Source organism: Bufo gargarizans, chromosome 3 (genome assembly GCF_014858855.1).
Source record: "Bufo gargarizans isolate SCDJY-AF-19 chromosome 3, ASM1485885v1, whole genome shotgun sequence".
In the NCBI taxonomy this organism is placed as follows: domain Eukaryota; kingdom Metazoa; phylum Chordata; class Amphibia; order Anura; family Bufonidae; genus Bufo; species Bufo gargarizans.
In genome coordinates, this window is record NC_058082.1 from 239,994,173 (window position 1) to 240,014,395 (window position 20,223).

General features: G+C 40.4%; 1 protein-coding gene across 6 annotated transcripts in view; it reads right to left on the reverse strand.

The window, feature by feature from the left end:
• Window positions 1-20,223, reverse strand: part of DMD (dystrophin) — a 3,186,583-nt gene that overhangs the window by 1,789,263 nt on the left and 1,377,097 nt on the right. For all 6 annotated transcript variants that reach the window (XM_044284724.1, XM_044284721.1, XM_044284723.1 and 3 more), the window contains 5 exons: window positions 11,781-11,926; window positions 10,814-11,026; window positions 9,542-9,655; window positions 9,197-9,352; window positions 6,461-6,631 (listed from right to left, as the gene is read on the reverse strand). In XM_044284724.1, the coding sequence (XP_044140659.1) occupies window positions 6,461-6,631; window positions 9,197-9,352; window positions 9,542-9,655; window positions 10,814-11,026; window positions 11,781-11,926 (800 nt within the window). The remainder of the gene's footprint in view (window positions 1-6,460; window positions 6,632-9,196; window positions 9,353-9,541; window positions 9,656-10,813; window positions 11,027-11,780; window positions 11,927-20,223) is intronic.

The window sequence follows — 20,223 nt, forward strand, 5'->3', positions numbered from 1 at the left end:
AGTAAAATTGATATCCATTGACCGTGTAATATACCTCCGGCCACATAATCACTTGATCTTTTCTGTCCGGTGAATGCCTAATGTTTAGGGCCTGTAGTCCAGTGGCCTACAGTCAAATTTTTATCCATTGACCGCATAATGTTACCCAAGCCATATAATCAGAATTTCTTCTATGTCAGGTGAATGCCTAATGTTTAAGGCCTGTACTCCTGTGGCCTAAAATAAAATATTTCTAGGCCCCAAAGGGCACATTTCAAAAAATGTCCCTTTAAGACGCATAGAAATGTCCCCTGATTAAGATACATATATTTTGTTGGAATTTTTGTCATTGATCCCCTCTAGTATGTCACTGTCCATGTTGTGAGACTATTTGTGCACTTCTACTAAGTATTTGGTGGTTGCAAATATGAGCTGAAGGTTTTTCAGGTTTGACTGCCATTAAAGTGAATGGGGCCTGCCGCGAACTTACGGTTCGCGAACATTTGATCGCATTTGCCGTCCCGGCCGATGTTCATCCATCACTATTCCTATATAGCAGAAGTATCATTCTATATTTAACTGCAGGTTAACATGCAGCTCTATAGCGTAGTGGATAAGGTTCTTAGCTCTAATGTAGAAGGTAAATTCAAACATATATATATATATATATATAAAAGTTTTTAGCCATAATACATTTACATATATTATATATTTAGAATATATTATAATACATATAAATATATTATGGCTAAAAACATCAGTAGTAGTTTCCCACATATTAAGCATTCATATAAATCAGAAGTATGATTTTATATATATATATATATATATATATATATATATTTAGTAATTGCACATTTATTTTGTGCCATAAATTTTGAACAATTACTAAAAAAATATAAAATATATAGATTTAATTTAGCGTCTTTTTCTGTAATGTTTCTTCTGGGATTTGAACTCACACGCTTCTACATTAGAGCCAAGAACCCTAACCACGAAGCTATAGAGCTGCATGTTAACCTACAATTAAATATAGGAATACTTGCTACATGAGAAACTACTATGAAGGTTTTTCTGACACACTTTATCATTCAGCTTTATAGCTGAGTGGTAATGTTCTTGCCTCTAATGTAGAAGGCTGTGAGTTCAAATCCCAGCAGAAACTTTTCAGAAATAGAGGCTAAAGTAGATTTAAATACACTGACTCGAGCATTGCGGTGCCCAAGTCAAAATGGTGTTCGGCCAATCATGCTTGATCAACACTAATCCCTAGATGCAACATTAATAAAATCTTATATTTACTTGCTTTGAACTCACACGCTTCTACATTAGAGCCAAGAACCCTAACCACGAAGCTATAGAGCTGCATGTTAACCTACAATTAAATATAGGAATACTTGCCGTCCAACTCAAGAATCTCTTGAGTTGGACGGCAATTTGGGCCCACTGCAGTGATATTTTGGCTATACTGATGTCGAGCAGCTCTGCTGACATATCATATGTATGCATCATGCAGGAGTATAAACAGTGTTGGGGTGGGGAACCTGAGCAGCAGTGGGGAGTGCATGAGGAAGCATTCAGAAGGTACTTCAGGTGTATTTTAAATGGCATTGTTTAATCCTTTTTGGCTGTTTTACTATGTATTTTAATTTGTTTTTTCGCTTTTTTTTTTACTCTAGAAATCTTCTTTAGCTCTAGTCAGCTCAGTAGAATATAAAGAAAGAACTGAGATTTTTGTAGTGCTGCAGGACTAATCAGATCCTTCCAAAAGCTGTGCACTTTTCAGTAGATGCTTTATTCAGATTAAGGTTAAAACCAATGTGTTACAAGAATCAGCCACCCTTCATCAGGGTGTCATATCATTATGTAACATCCTAAAGAAGAGACCGGTCCGATTTATGGGGCCTAAACAATCCCTTTATTAGGATCTCTCAGCCAGTCCAGTTTTACAACAAATTGATTTTAACCGCATCTAAATGAAGTGTGTACTGAAAAGTCCTCAGCTTTCCAGGGATCTGATTAATTTCATAGCTCCATAGAATCTCTGTAATGGATTTCTTTACATTCCCCTTGCATCACACAGTCCTACAGATTGACAAGGGCAGAAAGCAGCAGCTTTGCAAACTATCTAGCTAGTCCACAAAAGTGTTGTGCTCTTAGTACAATACCATAAGGCGAGCAATACTTCACAGGGAGTATTTTCTGGGAATAACCCTTCCATTTCAGCTAAACTGACAGGGTTGCCTTACAAAGTTATTTTTTTCCTGACAGTTAATTTTATGGTTTTAGCAATATATTAAGATAACAGACCTAATCACGTTACATGGAACAGATATTCAAAATTGTATTTAGTGTTGATGTTCCAGAGATTCACGAAGGATCAGTAAACATTATATCATTTTATTAAAATGGAACTGATCCAAGAAATCCTGAGAGCTTAGGGCACAACTAAAATGACAATGACTATACAAATAGTTGGTGAGAAACCTCAAATGTAACAACCAAGTGGCTGCACTTCCTGTTGTTGTGTTGTCAGATAGTCACAAGAAAACAAAACAATATCAAAATCTCTCTTATTAAATTAAATTAAATGAACCATATTTTTTGGACTATAAGATACACCCGACTATAAGACGCACATAGGATATAGAGGAGTAAAATAAGAAAAAATTTTTTTTTCATTAGATCCCCAATCCTCATCAGACCCCATTCTTCATCAAACCTCCGATCAAACCCCCTAGCTCCATCAGCCCTCATATCAGACCTGATCAGACCCCCCCCAGCCTCTATTAGCCTCAGTTCAGACCCCCATAAGCCTCAAATTAGACCCCCATCAGCCTCAGATCAAACCCCCATCAGACCTCAGAGCAGACATAAAAAAATTATAATAATACTTTGCTTACTCTGGACAGAGCTGCCACCCTGCAGATCCAGCACTCATTACTCCCTGCTCTTCCTCCGGCCAGCGCTGCAGTGTGACTTGACTTCACACAGTGTCAGGTCATAGTGCGCGCCTACATGCACTACGTCCTAAAGCTGCCATTTTCCACACACTTTTGCAGGGGAAAAAAGTGTGCCTCATAATTAACAAACTGCTGACTTTCTTTTATAAATGTTTTTAAAGCATTACTTTGTCTGGCACATTTGAGAATGTGTAATGCTTTTCTTGAGTAGTAAGCACATCAAGAAGTTAAAACCGAAATGAATGTAACAAAAATAATAACAATAATAATATAAATAATATAATAATTTGTTAGAGATTGTGTTACAAATAGAAGGACCTAATTTCAATGTCAAATACTTGGTTGCAGTATAGTTATGCATGGAAAGCATGCTTTTTTTTAGAGCTTTAGAGTTGATTCAGAATGCCAGCATGGTATTTGAAATATTTATGAAATTCACACTATTTGAGTGCTAAGAAAGGATTAATTTCATCCCTGCTTCATTGTTCACTCTTAAAATGTCTATATTCAACTTTCTGAAGATGAATGCTATTCTTTATAAAATGGAGAATTATATAATGTTCTACACTCTACTTTCTGTACCAGTTCTTGATTTTCAAGACCTCTGCTTCCTGTTATTTAACCAAAACCTTCATTGCTTCTGTATTTTATGTGATAGACACCCAGATCAGGACAGATTATGTCAATATCATGTGGCAGTATATATGCCATTTTCATGTGGCAGCATTTTTGTCAGCATTTTGCATTAATAGAAATCAAAATGTATAAATCAAAACTGGGAATAGGCCCCTAAGAAAAATATAATGGCCAATATTTGTCCCTCTTTCCTGTGACTCACACCTCGTTTTGACTTAGGGTCTTTTCACAATTGTCCAACAATCTGGATCAGTTTCACTCTAGCATGTTGTGAACATTCATGCTATAACTGATCTCATAGTTGAGATAATCAGTGATCTTGGATGTCAAATAGCACCAGACAGAATAATGATGTATTATAATACATGCAGCATCATCTCTCAGCCCACAGATGCCGGACCTATGCACCAAATGCACATACACATCTGTCAGTTGTGTTCAGCTCCACAATAAAAAAAAAAACTTGTCAGACATAACTGATATACTGTATGTGGACCCAGACTTACTGATGCCAAATATGGACCAAAAGGCAATTGTGTAAAAATAGTCTTAAAGGGTTTGTCTCATAAAAAATATTCTACAGTTTTCAAACCAGCACCCAGATCGGATTACTTTTGTAATTGTATGCATTAAAAAATTGGGCATAGCCAGTGAGTTTTTCTACAAAATGTATCTGTCAAGTGCCACCTGCTGTTTGTTTTTTATCTGATTTCTTTGTCTGGCTCACTGGGATAGTCACATGTGCAGCGTCCCACTCAGGACACGTGAGGACTGCAAAATTACTGTAAAACTGCATTACTGTGTTGCATGTCATTTTGCATCACATCACCTGTTGTATCCCTGTTCATAGGCTGGTTAGGTGTGTTTTATACATCCCACCACTAGAGGGGGATAGCACTTAGTCTATATAAATACTTTAGTCAGGCCTAGTATGAGGGGGAGTAGGGTTTGTTGTTAAGCTAAGACTACACATTGCATAGTAGTGAGTGAAGTCAGAAGCAGCTATGTGGTAGTGCCAAGGTATGAGGAGCAGGAGAGCGTTTTCCTCCTGTGGTCCTCTTAGTTCCTTTCATCCTACAACCAGAGGATAGAGTTGCGTCCCTCGAAGAAATCCAAGCATAGAGACATCGGTGATAACAGCCACTACCTAAGGCTTAACGGGCACCTTTGCACATGGTGGAGGACAATCTAGCTACAGGCAGCCTCACCATAAATTATAAAAGACAGATTAGCTACCTGTTCAAGGGCTTGAAAGATACAGAAATTATAGGACTAAGCATACCCGAAAAGAGTACTACAGAACCACAGCCTGAGTTAGAACCTAGCCAAACCTATTAACAGAGGATCAACGGAATTACTCTAAATATCAAGAGACTGTATTCTGTCTGGATGTATATGCCGCAACTAAAACCAGCTACAGTAAAAGTTGTGAGTTGTATCCTACCACTGTCTACTTCATTCTTCAAAATCACTACAACTGGTTGTACCACCATAAACGGTACTGGCGTCACAACAAATACCACTAGGGGACCCAGCCGCCACCACCACCCTAAACACCGCCTTCATCAAGGGCACCTCAACCTCCATCTAGGCTGGTGCTTCCCTACCACAGAGTGTGCCCCAGAGGATTTCATCCTGTCTTCCTCATCACTGTGCTGCCGGCCCAGGGAGGCTTTCTGCTAACCGTGAGTAAACCCATGAACTGTATTATTACTGGCCCCTCATTGGCCCAACGTGCACCTAATGTGTCGCCCCTGCATGCCACACATGTGCTCAGTTTCATCCTTCAAGTGCCTACTGAGCTATGATAGGGAGAAAGCACCAGCAGAATGGACACGCCCCTGAGCTGCAGCAGAAAAGACACTCCCTTTGAGCTGCCAGCTTGCTATAAATCTATCAGAGCAATGAATGGGGAGATCCCTGGATCCATGTGAGGTACAGTCTGGTTCTAGTTTTGTTAGAAAGATATTTTCATGTACTATAGGACGTCAGATTTTTTAATTTTTACAGTAGTCATAGGATAACTCTTAAATATCTGTATAAGAGCTGTAGCTTCTACATTAGCAATTAGTCACATGACTACCTGAGCACATGGTCACATGTCAAGCAAAGTTTTAAGGTCCCTATGAGGGGATGATATAGAAAGCATAATCATTATGCAAAATTAACATTCAAAAGCCAAAACTGGATTATCCACTATATGCAAAACATCTAGCATATTTATAGAACTATAGCTATTGAAATGATTGTGTTTATTATATTATGTGAATATTAACTAACTAGCACAACACAAGGTGTCAGATTCCAGCACCTTCTGAAAACATAGCATTGTAGGGGCTCACAATTCCTTCATGTAGCCATGAAGCTAAATGTGTGGCATTTCAATTAGAAGTCGAGTAGTTATTCAATTTAGTCTAGATTTATTTGTTTAGATCTCTAAAGAACAATCTAAATTGTCTTTGCAAAAGTAGTTATTATTACTAATAGAATTAGCTATTTCCTGATAATTACACTCATCATGAAAAGACAAACATTCAGTGGAGCGTACAATAAGCTAATCAACTGCCTTCAGCTACAGTTCACAGTCACTGACCTCTGGAAGCACCAAGGTCTAATATAAAAAGAAGACTTCTGCACACAGGATTTTGTAGTACAGCACAATGGCTCTGTCGAACATTGTAAAGTAATTACCAGGTAGATTATTAGGTTTAGGTATCAGTTTCTTGACAACATAAGCTCTGAGATAAATGTTATTATTAAAATTGTAAACGATGGTCACTTTGTTTACTCAATGCGATAAGTAGCACTATAGTAGAAGTTGTAGCAGTAGTATCAATAGTAGTAATAGTAGTAGTAGTACATGAAAACAATGCATCAAATACCTTAAGTTCTTGTAATGCTTTTTGTAATTCTTCTGGTGTCTTGTACTCAAAGTCTCTCTCTAAATACTCGTCTTCAGCTTGTGAAATCCATTCTTGCATCTCAGACAGATCTTTCCGAAGGTTCCGTGTTTTCGCTAAGCCGGCTTTTAGTGCCGATTTTTTTGTGTAGGCCTAGATGAAGACATAAACTTACAGCTCAACAGTGGCAAGGACACTCAAAACGTTTAGATTTCACATTTAGGTTTCAGTCCAAGTATGGAAGCAGACAACATGAAGGTTTTGTTGAAAGTTAAGACAAGCAAAAGTTGACATTGTGTTCACGTACAGCAGAAAAAATGCAGAGTGTATAAATAAGAGCATCTCGAATATACACATACAGTAGTTGCATGCTTTTTGTCAGAGAGGATTTGCATTAACCTCTGACTTTTGAAATCAATTGAAATGATATCTCAAGGACAAACAGTATATTTCATCTTGAAGTACAATTTAAACTATTATATTGGAGACAAAATGTATAATAACTGATTCATATTTGATGGTGATAATATTTTGATATGTTTGAGTGATAATAGACTGCCTGCATATGAATATATACATGTAGTAAGAGGCATCTATATAGCAGTATTAGAACAATGCACTAGGCACCATGGGAATCAGAGTAGTCTCTACTGATGATATGTCTGCATTACATTTTTTTTTTTTACATTAATGCTCTTACATAAAAAGCTATTTTATAGTAAATACCTGTTTTGCCATTATTATTAATAATGCAACTATTTTGAGCTTACATATTATACTGTGACCATAATTGTGATAGTTAAGTAAATATGTCAGCAGTTTTATGATGTACTTACTAAGGACAAAATAAACTAATGACAGATTCCCTTAGGAAAATGCAGGGTAAATTTCTTTAATTGCCGTTTTGCTAAAATATTGTATTGAACAGCTCGAGTGCATATCAATAAGTCCTAAATATTTATGAACTCCTGATTTTCTCCTTCCTACTGCTCCTTATTCATTTGGAAAATCAGTAAATCAGTGGCAGAGGGTGGAGAAAACCAGAAGCTCCTGAATATGAGGATTCGTAGGCATGTGATGGAGCCTTAAGAACCTTGCGGTGACAGATTCCCTTTATTTGATAATGTGTGAGAAGTTTAATCAAGGATTCTACTGTGGCCCAGATCTACTAATGAGTCTGTGTCTACAACATGTCTAAAATGTAACACAAATTGCCACAACTAGTGTATCTGAAAATGTTTCCAATTCACTTGAAAGAAGCAGGAAGAGGGTAGTTTGACAGAAAAGAGGTCTTGACCTGAGATGTGATGGTTTGGATCAGAATTGTAACACAAATTCTATCTCAAAGTAAGCCAACCAAAAGTGTGTACCCCAGCACCACATTTATCATTCACCCTGATCCCCTGTGATAATTCTGGTCTAAGCAGCCTGTCTGAGCTTATGCTATCTACAGCATTAGTAAATCTGTGCTGTGTTTGGTATGGTATATCTAGCATGTTTGCTAGTAATATGTCCCAATGTATACCTTTATCTTTTCCTTGTCCGCCACCTCAATATCCTCAGCCACTAAAAGGGGCCCCATTCTCAAGATGGGAACAGATCCCAGGGGTGCAACCTGTACATATTTCTCCTTTATCATGTGATCAGCGGCATCAGGCAATTATTGGAAACAAGTGTTTCTAGGAATGCTTCCCGGTAATTATCCTGATCATTGCCCAAGTAAAGGGGCAGGGGTAGGGGTTGTCCAGCCATTAATATTGATTACCTATTGTCAGGATAGGTCAGTAATATCTAATCATCGGGGGTCCGACACTCGTCACCCCCACCTCCACCCCCAATCAGCTGTTTAATAAGGGGCTGCACTCCATGTGAGTGCTGCTTCTTCTTGAATACACTGCACTTTGTCTTGGAAGTGCAGTGTAACACAAGTATTCACTCTATTCAAGTCAATGGAGAAAGTGTTTGCAATTACACTACACCACCGCTCCATGGGACTCGAGGAGTAGTATGAAGATCAGGAAGCTGCACTTTCATGGAGCGCCACCTCCTTGTCTCACAGCTGATTGGTGGGTTGCCGGGTGTCAGACCCCCACCGATCAGATATTGATGACCTATCCTGACGATAGGTCATCAATATTAATGGCTGGACTACCCCTTTAATAAAACCAAGGTTAATAGACTTATAAATGTGGGTAACCAAGTGGAACTTTCTCCATAGGTCACAGCTGATCGTGGGATTAATTAAAGAAGCCAAAAGTAACAAATAACATGGAAACTTTTTTGTTTAATTGTTGCCCCAAAATTTTTTCAAACCAAGTAGACACTCCTAAATGTGCAAAATATCTCATATTAATACATTTCCCCCATTACAAGCTGTGTAAGTATACACCAAATGTATCAAAATGGTTTTGGTTTAACTTATCTAACTCTCTACCAGCTGTTGATTTATTAAGTTTACTTTGAGACAGACTCACTTTGGCACAAAACTAAGCATCTTAGGCTGTGCAACTTTCTAGCAAAGCCACATCCCTTTTCTGTTGAGCACACCTCAGATACTTTCCCTAAATACTAGTTGCACCTTCTGGAACAATTTACAGTACATTTTAATCTAAGTGCACTCAGATTATTAATGTGAGCCGTAATGTCATATAATACTGTCAGTCAAAACATCTCGGAGTCCTCTTTTTTGTGACCCATTATCGTTTTACACATACATACCTGCTTACATATCAGGTCCCATTGCTCATTCAGGTTATCTAAATCTCTCTGAAGTTTTGGCAAGTAGGTTGGTTCTGCTTTACTGATCAGTTTCTGTCCGATATCATTGACACTGCTCACACTAGGCTGGATTGTTTGGATGTCATTTACCAATGCCTTTAGTAAATAAAAAATAAAAAAAGAGAGTAACTTTAATACTACCAAAAAATTGTATTTGGAAGCTATGTAGTACTTAGCTCCTACCTCCTATAGATGTTAATTCTGGGATACAGTTCAAATATATCTTTATAGAATATGGAAGAACAGAGGGCTCTTCTTGGCATCATAATGTTCTCAGGTACTCACATTACACTGTTCTAGCTGTTTTTCAAGTGCTTCACAATCCCCAAGGGCTGGCCACTCGTCATTGAGGAACACATTCACTTCTGCCATCCACTTTTTTAAGGTTTTAAGATCATTCTGAAAAAGTATACAATATTTATGCAGTTCTTTAAAAAAATCACCATCAATGCTTTAGAGCAGTTGCTGTGTAATGTCGCTTTGTACACACAAACCATGGGATGGCTGTCCCCATTTTGCGGATTGTAAACCATGTAACCACAAAACAATGTGCACCTATCATCACATTGACTTCAATAATGGGTCAGTGATCTGCAAGATGCGGCCAAAGATAGGACATGTCCTATCTTTTGCAGTGTGGAGGCATGGACTTTGGAAGCACATGGAAGGGCTTGAGGTCAATGGGCTGGTGCCTGTGTTTGGTGGATCCATGGTTTGCGGTCCACAAAACAGGTATGGTCATACCACAATCAACCTTAGCACAGGTACGCTAGCTCCCAGAAAAAAAATAAGGATTATTTTGTAGAAATATTAAAGCCTCACAATTTCTTATTTTCCATGCCTAGAAAAGCAGTCATTTTTGATACTATTTTAAATGTGTTTTTTCCTAATGCTACTAGTGCATACACTTCTGGAAACAATATTTTTTTTGTGTTACTTTCAAATACAATCATTTGTTTTTGTCAATAAAAAGTTTGATAGATTTAAAATTTCACAATCATTGATGCGATGCACGTGCCCACAACTGTGATCAATATACTAAAAGTGTATAAATGCAAATTTAGATTATATGTTCTAGAAATGCACCAGAGTTTTTACAGTGGGTGGACTTGGATCTTAAATCTGGCATAATGTTAGCCTTTCTAATCTAAGTTTTTGCTTACTTTATAACAGAATTCTGCTTGAATATTGGTGCAATTTAGGTGCATACTAAGCCACGACCCTTTATCAATAAACCACATCCCCTTTCCCTCCCCAATGTCAGCTGTACCATCAAAAGTGTCTGCAACACAATGAATTTGGGGCACTGCCTCTGCAGCAGAATTTTGTCTTAAGTTGAGCAAGAATTTGGGAGCATTTCCAAAAGTTATCTATCCCTGAGTTTTAGGATTACAAATAGGATACCCACAGAATTCTATGGACCCATAATATACCAATAAGTTTTTGTATTGCAAAACGAATCAGTTTTAGAAGCATTGCCTATAGAGCAGAATATATAGGCTCATAAACTGATTGTTAATAAGATCAGCAAATATCAACAAATAATATCAGATATACCTGGAACTGTTTATGTCTGTTGAGTAATTCTTCTAATTTTTGGCTTTGTCCTGCTATCTGGCTTGATAAAATCTGCCAACGGCTTTGGGCTTGGTCAATTTCTGCCCAATACTTTTGCTTGACATCAGCAGGTGCTTTGCTAGATAACTCCTCTGCAGTTCTGCTGAGATAGTTCATATCAGCCTGATGTTCCTGCAGGGAACTTTGTAAGGCCTAGTTAAGAACAAAGAATAGAACATAAATACATGATAGCATAATACAATATATGTTTTATATAGAAATGTTTTATTACAGTACCAGAAACATGGACATATACACTATGTGGCCACCAGATAACATAATTCATACATCCAAAAACATAGAAAACAATATAGAGGTTTAGCCTCCACTTTAATGCTATAAGAGCCAGAAATCTTCATTTAACACTAGATATAAATACCATATTTGCAGTTTCCAATGAACATAACTAATAACATAACTAACATGACTAATATTTAGCAGTCCATCTTCCCCAAAGGACCTATGGAGGGAACAATACTTACCCTCCTCCCCAATGGACCTATAGGGGGAAGCATACTTACTTCTGCTTGGTTCTGGATCCTTCGGTCCACTATGTGCCCTTCTTGTCAAGTTATAAAATAGACTGGGGTAATGTTTGCAGCTTCAGCCAATGACTGACCACAGCAGTGACATGCCCCCCCCCCCCCCCCCCCCTTAGAGGAAACAACACAAGTGTGCTACTATTGACTGCAGTGGCACACATGACATGAAGCAGGGACTGGACTGTGGTGGACTGAAGGAGCTGAAACCAAGCAGCGGGGAGTAGTTAAGTACGGTTTGTTTCCCTCCACTGGTCTGAGGGGACCTTCCAAAAAATCTCTAAGCTAGATTAGAGATGGTACACATGTACACATGTACTTTCCCCATGTAGCCTTAACATATCTCATATCTGATATACAGTACAAACCTTTAGCTCCCTGAGTCTATGTTCCATAATTTCACATTCAGTAACAGTGACCTGAGGTATAGCAAGTTTGGTTTCAGACTGCTGGATCCACAGAAGGATAGTACTCATCTTCTCCTTGTACTGTGTTGGAGGTAAACTGTCTAAAACTGATAAAAAATAAAAATAAATCTATGTAGCTTGTATAGTATCATATTTTCAGGTTAATAAAAATTACACAGAAAACTATTATACTTCTTAAATCGGGAAGGGAAACAATCAATAATACACAAATTAATGTATAAGGAAATACACTTCAAAATTATAAGTCCCCATATGGGTTTTCATTCTGCATATAAATATATATATATATATATATATATATATATATATATATATATAAATATATTTATTTTTTTTCACCTGAGCACTATCTATTTTAATAGATAAACATTGGTTGCATGTGTCTTAGAATAATATTATGCAATTTTAAACAGTTACAATACAAGAGATAGGTGTCTATCTTGGTTTGTTCTACTAAATATCTCACAGCAATCATCTGAGTGTTCATTCAGTCAAAAGCAACTCCTCAAATGCCTTATTTACTTGTGCTTTGTGGTAATTAATCAATTTTAAATGCAATGGCATATCATATTTACCTCATCCATTTGAGCGCCAAGAAGCCCCCACAGCCATCTTGATTGAAGATCCCACACAAAATCTCATGCTTGAGGATGTATGATGTCACCACTCCAGCCATTGTGATGATGTCAAATTTAGAGTGTCATATTCACTCAAGATGGTCATGACGGCCTCTTCACACTCAAATGGATAAGGTGAGTATTTATATATTTTTTTAACTGATTAACCTCTGAAAACTAAATTTTTAATCTCAGATGCCACGATCAGCGATTAATGTAGCACTTAAGAGGCTCAATTACGGGGGGGGGGGGGGGGGGGGGCAGAACAATAGCTGTTCCCCATTATTGTGCCTGCTACTTACAAAGAAGTGTACTTTGTGATGAAGTAAATTGTCGCAAAATGAATTTCTTAGCGAAATTTGGCAAAGCAGCAAAATCACATTTTTTGAAACTTCACTCATCTCTACCGACAGCACACAGATGTCATCCATGATCTGTCCACATCTGTGTGTAGGTTCCGCAAATGATAGAACATGTCCTTTTCTTGGCTGTTTTGCAACAAGAATAGCCAATTCTTCTGATGGGTGTGAGACAACTGCATAATGTACATGTCCAGTATCCATGTATTGTGTAGTTTGTAAACCGCAAAATGGATACAGTTAGGTGCATGAGGCCTTAAGGAGAGTTAGGACACCCCCATATACATTTTATGCCCCTGAATAAAGTTTGCATAGAATTTTGTGAAACCCATTGAGAAATATATTCTGATCAGTTAACAACAAATACACATTGAACAATATAGGCAATCAAGCTTTAGGCATACTGCATGGATATATTAAACAGCACCCCAAAATCTATACATAGAGGTCTAGAGAATTTTCTTAAGACTCATATTTTACTTGATTCCTAATCTTAAACCTGACTTTTTATTTAATGAACTACTAAAATGCTTTCACATTGTTGTGAAAACTAATCAATTACCCATTTTCCCAATGACATTTGTGTCTATGACTGACAGCTATGTATGTATACACATGTACACAGAGAATACCAGCAATCACTAATAACACCTCCTCAGGGGCGGACATTCCACCTGTGCAGCCGTTTCAGCTGCACAGGGGCCCAGTCTATGAGCGGACCCCCCAGCTCAGCTGTCTGTGTGTCTTCAGGAGGCACAGACAGCGGATTGTAATGGTGTAGCAGAGAGCAGCAGGCTCCCCGCTTCACCATTCATCATCACTCCATCCAGCAAGTAGAAGGGGCCCACCTTACTATCTGACTTTAGTCTCAGGACCTACTGCGCCATCCACAGCTCTGAGAAGCAGGGCCTGGGCAGCATGTCCTGAGCTACATCTGCAATGGCACTGCCTCCTTACAGCTCAGTCCTGCCGTGTGGTGGACAGCTTCATGAAGAGTTTGACACCAGATCAGCCAGGCCTGTGCTGAGCCACTTCACTGTGTCCTAGCCCCGTCTCCCATATAGCGATGTCAGTAGCCCCGCCCTGTCTAGTGTTTCGGTAGCTACACCCCCTGGCAGTAGCGCTGCCCACATCTGGTCCTCACCTAGCTCTCCTGGTGCTGAATGTGTGAAGCCTGCAGAAATTTAGGAGGAGGTGAGTGAGGACTGGAGGCTTCCTGTGTGTCCACTGTCCCAGCCAGGCACTGAACCTGTTATTTTTTTTTAACCTGACCCCCCCCCCCTTTTCCCCTATGCCCCTCCTGTGACTGTCCCTTACCCGCATACTGTGAGGCTGCATTCTAATGTATTTTGTGGTCCGCGATCATCAAGATATGGATGACGTACATGGGCGATCTGTATATTTTTGCAGACCCATTAACCTAAATAGGTTTGCAGTCCTCATTTTGTTGAGAAGTATAGGATGTGTCACATTTTCCATCTTGTGCAGAATGAACATACAGATGCAGAAAGCACATACAAGTGATTTGCTTTCCGCATCTGTACGTCTGCTCCGCAGAGGATAGAAAATGTGACGTCCTATACTGGTCTGCCACGTGCAGGCCTTAATGGGTCTGCAAAAAAATGCAGATAGCACATGGGCATCATCTGTATTTTTTATTAAAAAGAGACTGGGCACACCTCCAGATAATTGGCCACTGTTTTTAATAGTTAAAATAATTAATTTAAAATAAGTTAGACAGACAAAATTAGAGATAGTGTTTAGACTGACATTTGTAAATTCGGACAAATAATGTTCATAAAATTTTCAATAGATGGTAAGCATTAATGTATAAAAAATCCTAGACAATAGATGACACTAAAAAACTGACTCATAAACTTAAAACACATAAATGACTGGGTCACTTGAAATATCAAATCATTTGCGGTGATTTAAAATGGAGCTCGATAGCAGTCATTAAAATAGCATACGTATAGTCTAATTGCGGAGAATAGCTGGCACTGAACTGGAAGAGTTCCTTGGGAGTTATCGTAAGAGGTAGTAAACTCCGTGTCTCATAGGCAGCTTTGTATTGCCTAATAGCGCATGCAGTGAGAGCAAGGAAAATTTGAGCAAACAGCGGCGTCCCGCTGTGTGTGTGCCGAAACAGTAGTGTCCTGTTAGATTATGGGTATAATGACCTATAGGTCGAAATGGTCTTACCCTTTTGATGCGGCTCTAGCCGTCCTGCGCAGATATAGTATGTTTGCGTTATCTTTTCTTTCAAAGGGTCTTACCCTAACGTAGACTTTTCACGTGGGTCCGCCGGTTTGGCTTCGGATCCAGTTAAGTGTAGTTTTCTACGTAGGTTTTTCCATGGACACTGAATAAAAATCTTTGTCTTTATGGGTAGTGCACTACTCCTTTGGTTAATGGGGGGGTCCGACCAGACGCGTTTCGGGGCTGAGATATCCCCTTCTTCAGTGGTAGCCAGCCAGGGCTGATTACCACTGAAGAAGGGGATATCTCAGCCCCGAAACGCGTCTGGTCGGACCCCCCCATTAACCAAAGGAGTAGTGCACTACCCATAAAGACAAAGATTTTTATTCAGTGTCCATGGAAAAACCTACGTAGAAAACTACACTTAACTGGATCCGAAGCCAAACCGGCGGACCCACGTGAAAAGTCTACGTTAGGGTAAGACCCTTTGAAAGAAAAGATAACGCAAACATACTATATCTGCGCAGGACGGCTAGAGCCGCATCAAAAGGGTAAGACCATTTCGACCTATAGGTCATTATACCCATAATCTAACAGGACACTACTGTTTCGGCACACACACAGCGGGACGCCGCTGTTTGCTCAAATTTTCCTTGCTCTCACTGCATGCGCTATTAGGCAGTACAAAGCTGCCTATGAGACACGGAGTTTACTACCTCTTACGATAACTCCCAAGGAACTCTTCCAGTTCAGTGCCAGCTATTCTCCGCAATTAGACTATACGTATGCTATTTTAATGACTGCTATCGAGCTCCATTTTAAATCACCGCAAATGATTTGATATTTCAAGTGACCCAGTCTTTTATGTGTTTTAAGTTTATGAGTCAGTTTTTTAGTGTCATCTATTGTCTAGGATTTTTTATACATTAATGCTTACCATCTATTGAAAATTTTATGAACATTATTTGTCCGAATTTACAAATGTCAGTCTAAACACTATCTCTAATTTTGTCTGTCTAACTTATTTTAAATTAATTATTTTAACTATTAAAAACAGTGGCCAATTATCTGGAGGTGTGCCCAGTCTCTTTTTAATATATACGATTTTCACTTTCTGAGTAGTGGGGTGCTACTACTCGACTGCGGGCACCCCGTTTGGTGGCCATTCAGACCTGTGCGTCTTAAACTATTTTGTATCATCTGTATTTTGCAGATCACAAAATACATATGGTCCGTGTCGTGTAAATGGGTAAAATGGTCCCTGTAGAATGATCACTGATAACACCTCCCCTGTGTACAACTATCAGTGACTGACAGCTATCTAATATTAGTGATGATCGAGCATGCTCGGCCGAATACCGCAAGTGCTCGAGCGCAATGCTCGAGTCTCCGCCTATCACATTTCCTGGCTGCTACGCAACCAATAAACGTGCAGGTAAGTACTACCCTCACTGTAATGCCGTAGCCATGTTGGCTGCTGGCATTACAGTGATTGGCTGGCCGGAAAGCGTCATTGTATGCTATATAGCACCCGATGACACATGTTCGGCTCATTCTTAGTCAGGGAGAGCTATGCTGAGGAAGGGACAGACAGTGTAGTGAGTGATTTAATAATATTTTTACCACCAAAACTTTTAAGGACTATTGTGTGTGGCAGCAGCAAACTATATTTGTATTGCAACCTGCACTAAATAGCTAAAACTTTACTGACCTAAAAGGCCTTCTAAGGACTATTCTGTGTGGCAGCAATATCTATTTTTAGCGCATCCTGCGTTAAATTGCTAAAACTTTACAAACCCAAAAGTCCTTTTAAGGACTATTGTGTGTGGCAGCAGTAATATATTTTTTTAGAGCAAACTGCGCTAAATAGGTAAAACTTTACAGATTCAAATGTCCTTTTAAGGACTATTGTGTGTGGCAGCAATATCTATTTTTAGCACATTCTGTGCTAAATAGCGTACAATAGTTAGGCCGCTGCAGACAGCGACATTATCTGTGCCACATCTCCAGTGTAAAGTGTGCGCATCCCAAAAATATCTTTGACATCCAGTGTACTTTTTCCGTAGACGGTGTCTGCTGCGGATAGTGACATAACCAGTGCCACATCTGCAGTGTAGCATGTGTGCTGAAAACATTTATCTGTGATATACAGTGTTCTTTTTCTGTAGACGGTGTCCGCTGTGGACAGTGACATTACCAGTGCCACATCTCCTGTGTAAAGTGTGCGCATCCCAAAAATATCTGTGACATACAGTGTACTTTTTCAATAGACGGTGTCCGCTTCTGACAGTGACATTACCAGGGCCACATCTGCAGTGTAAAGTGTGCGCGGAAAAAAAGTATCTATGACTCCCATTTAAATTTTTCCGTAGACGGTGTCCGCTGCGGACAGTGACATTAGCTGCGCCACATCTCCGGTGTAAAGTGTGCACATCCAAAAAATATCTGACATTCAGTGTACTTTTTCCGTAGACGGTGTCCGCTGCGGACAGTGACATTACCAGTGCCACATCTCCTGTGTAAAGTATGCGCATCACAAACATATCTGTGACATACAGTGTACTTTTTCAATAGACGGTGTCCGCTTCTGACAGTGACATTACCAGGACCACATCTGCAGTCTAAAGTGTGCACTTTGGAAATTTATCTGTGACATACAGTGTACTTTGTCTATAGACGGTGTCGGCTTCTGACAGTGACATTACCAGGGCCACATCTGCAGTATAAAGTGTGCGCTTCGGAAATTTATCTGTGACATACAGTGTACTTTTTTGCATAGACGCTGCGGACAGTGACATTACCGGTGGTACCTCTCCTGTATAATGTTTCCTCATCCCAAATACCTGTGACATTCCCCGTAATATTTCATTAGCCGCTGGTGACAGCATTGAAATTGCCTGTGGGATATCTTCTGTGTGACGTTTCCACATCCCAAATACCTTTTTAAATTTGTTTGCGCATACACTTCCAAATCCTATGCTACTGTATGTGTGACAGACTTTCAATCATATATAACATTTAATATGAAGAAGGTGATCAGTAAGGGACGTGGCAGTGGTCATGATGCTGATGGTGCACGCAGAGGCCGTGGCCCTGGGCACGGTGAAACTGTGCCTGCTGCCAGAGCACAAGAAAAACAATCATCCACGAAACCTAGCTTAATTTCCCAGTTTGCGGGGTGTGCAGGACAAAACTCTTGAAGTCAGACCAGTGCGACCAGGTGGTCGGTTGGATTGCAGCAGATAATGCTTCCAGTCGGTTAAGCACCACTCTTTCTTCCACTAAGTCCAGTCTCAGTAGCCAAAAGTCTGCTCAACCCAATCCTCACCCTGATCCTCCTTCCTCCCACCCTGGAGAGTCTGGGCAAACAAGTGATTCCACACTTGGATATTCCGAGGAGCTCGGTCCCTCTCGCCAAGCATGCTTGAAGAGGGACAGATCTTGTGTCCTGATTCCCAAACTCTTGAGCATCCACAATCACAAGAGGATGACGGTGGAAGACGGCAATAAATGTTTAATGAGGTGATCTCAAGAGTTTAATGAAAAGGATGAGACACAGTTGTCAATAACTGAGGCAGTGGTTATGTCAACAATTCAGGAGGATGAGCAGAGTGAGGAAGTGTAAGAGGAGGTGGTGGACGAGCAACGACAGCAGTACAGAGCGGGAGGTATCTGCTGCACTGCAACAAGCTGGAAGAGGCAGTGGGGTGGAAAAAGAGAGAAGGCGGGCCACACCACATGGCATCCAAGCACCGTAATAAGTGGGACGAATGCCTGGGTCCACAATATGTGTCTGCGGGTCACACCACTGCCTCCTCTTCCCCTGTGTTACCTGTTGGACAATCCCCTGTTGAAGGTGCAGGACCGGGTGCCTCCCGCCCTGCACCTGGACCTTTGCAAGCACCATCAGTGACCACATCCACTTCTGTGTCCCAGTGCAGCGTCCAAATATCCTTACCCCAGGCATTTGAACGCCATAGCACTAAATGCGCAACTTTCCAAATTACTGGCCCTGGAAATGTTTCCATTTAGGCTTGTGGACACTTAGGCCTCCGGCAGGCTGATGTCGGCGTCCGTCCCGTGTTACGCAGTTCCAAGCTGCCACAATTTTTCAAGGTGTGCCGTGCCCGGCTTTCACCAACATGTGTCCCGTAACATCACACGTGCCCTGATCAATGCAGTTACTTGGAAGGTCCACTTAACCATGGACACATAGACAAGTATATTTGGCCAGGGACTCTACATTTCCCTGACGGCACACTGGGTGAATGTAGTGGAGGCTGGGAGCAAGTCGTACCCTGGAATGGCACATGTGCTACCGATGCCAAGGATTGTGGGCCCAAATTCCATCAGGGTTTTTGCCACCACCTACGTTATTGGCTCCAACCCCCACTTCTCCTCCTCTGCCTCCTCCACTTCCACCTTGGAATTATCCATGTGCAGCACCAGTCAGTCATCAGTCGGTAGCAGGAAGCTGTGTAGCACTGCAGTGGGGAAGCGACAACAGGCCGTGCTGAAGCTGATATGCTTAGGGGACAAACAGCACACCGTCGCAGAGCTTTGGCAGGGAATAAGAGACTGTTGTGTGGCTTTTGCCACAGAGCCTAGAACCAGTCATGGTTGTGTCTGATATTGGCCGTAACTTGGTGGCGGCTTTGGAGCTCAGAAATCTAACACACATCTCATGCCTAGCTCACATCTTCAACTTAGTGGTTCAGTGGTTTCTCAAAATCTACCCCAATTTTCCTGAGCTACTGGTGAAGGTGCACCGGTTTGTCAACGCTGCAGAAGCGCTTGAAATTGCCAGCTCACCGGTTGTTGTGTGACGTGAGCACGCACTGGAACTCTACGTTCCACATGTTGGCCAGGCTTTTTGAGCAGCAGAGGGCAGTAGTGGAATACCAACTGCAACATGGTTGTCGCCTTTCCAGTCAGCTACCGCTATTCACAAGTGAGGAGTGGGCATGGATGTCTGACCTCTGTGAGGTTTTAAGAAACTTTGAGGAATCAACACAGATGGTGAGCATCGATAACGCTATTATCAGCGTAACCATCCCACTTCTGTGTCTACTCAAATGCTTGATGCTCACAATTAAGGACGACGCTTTGCATGTGGAAGAGGTAGAAATGGGGGAAGACATTACACAGGGTTATAGCCAGACCACCCTCAGTTCATTTTCTCAGCGTGAATTGGACGATGTTTTGCAT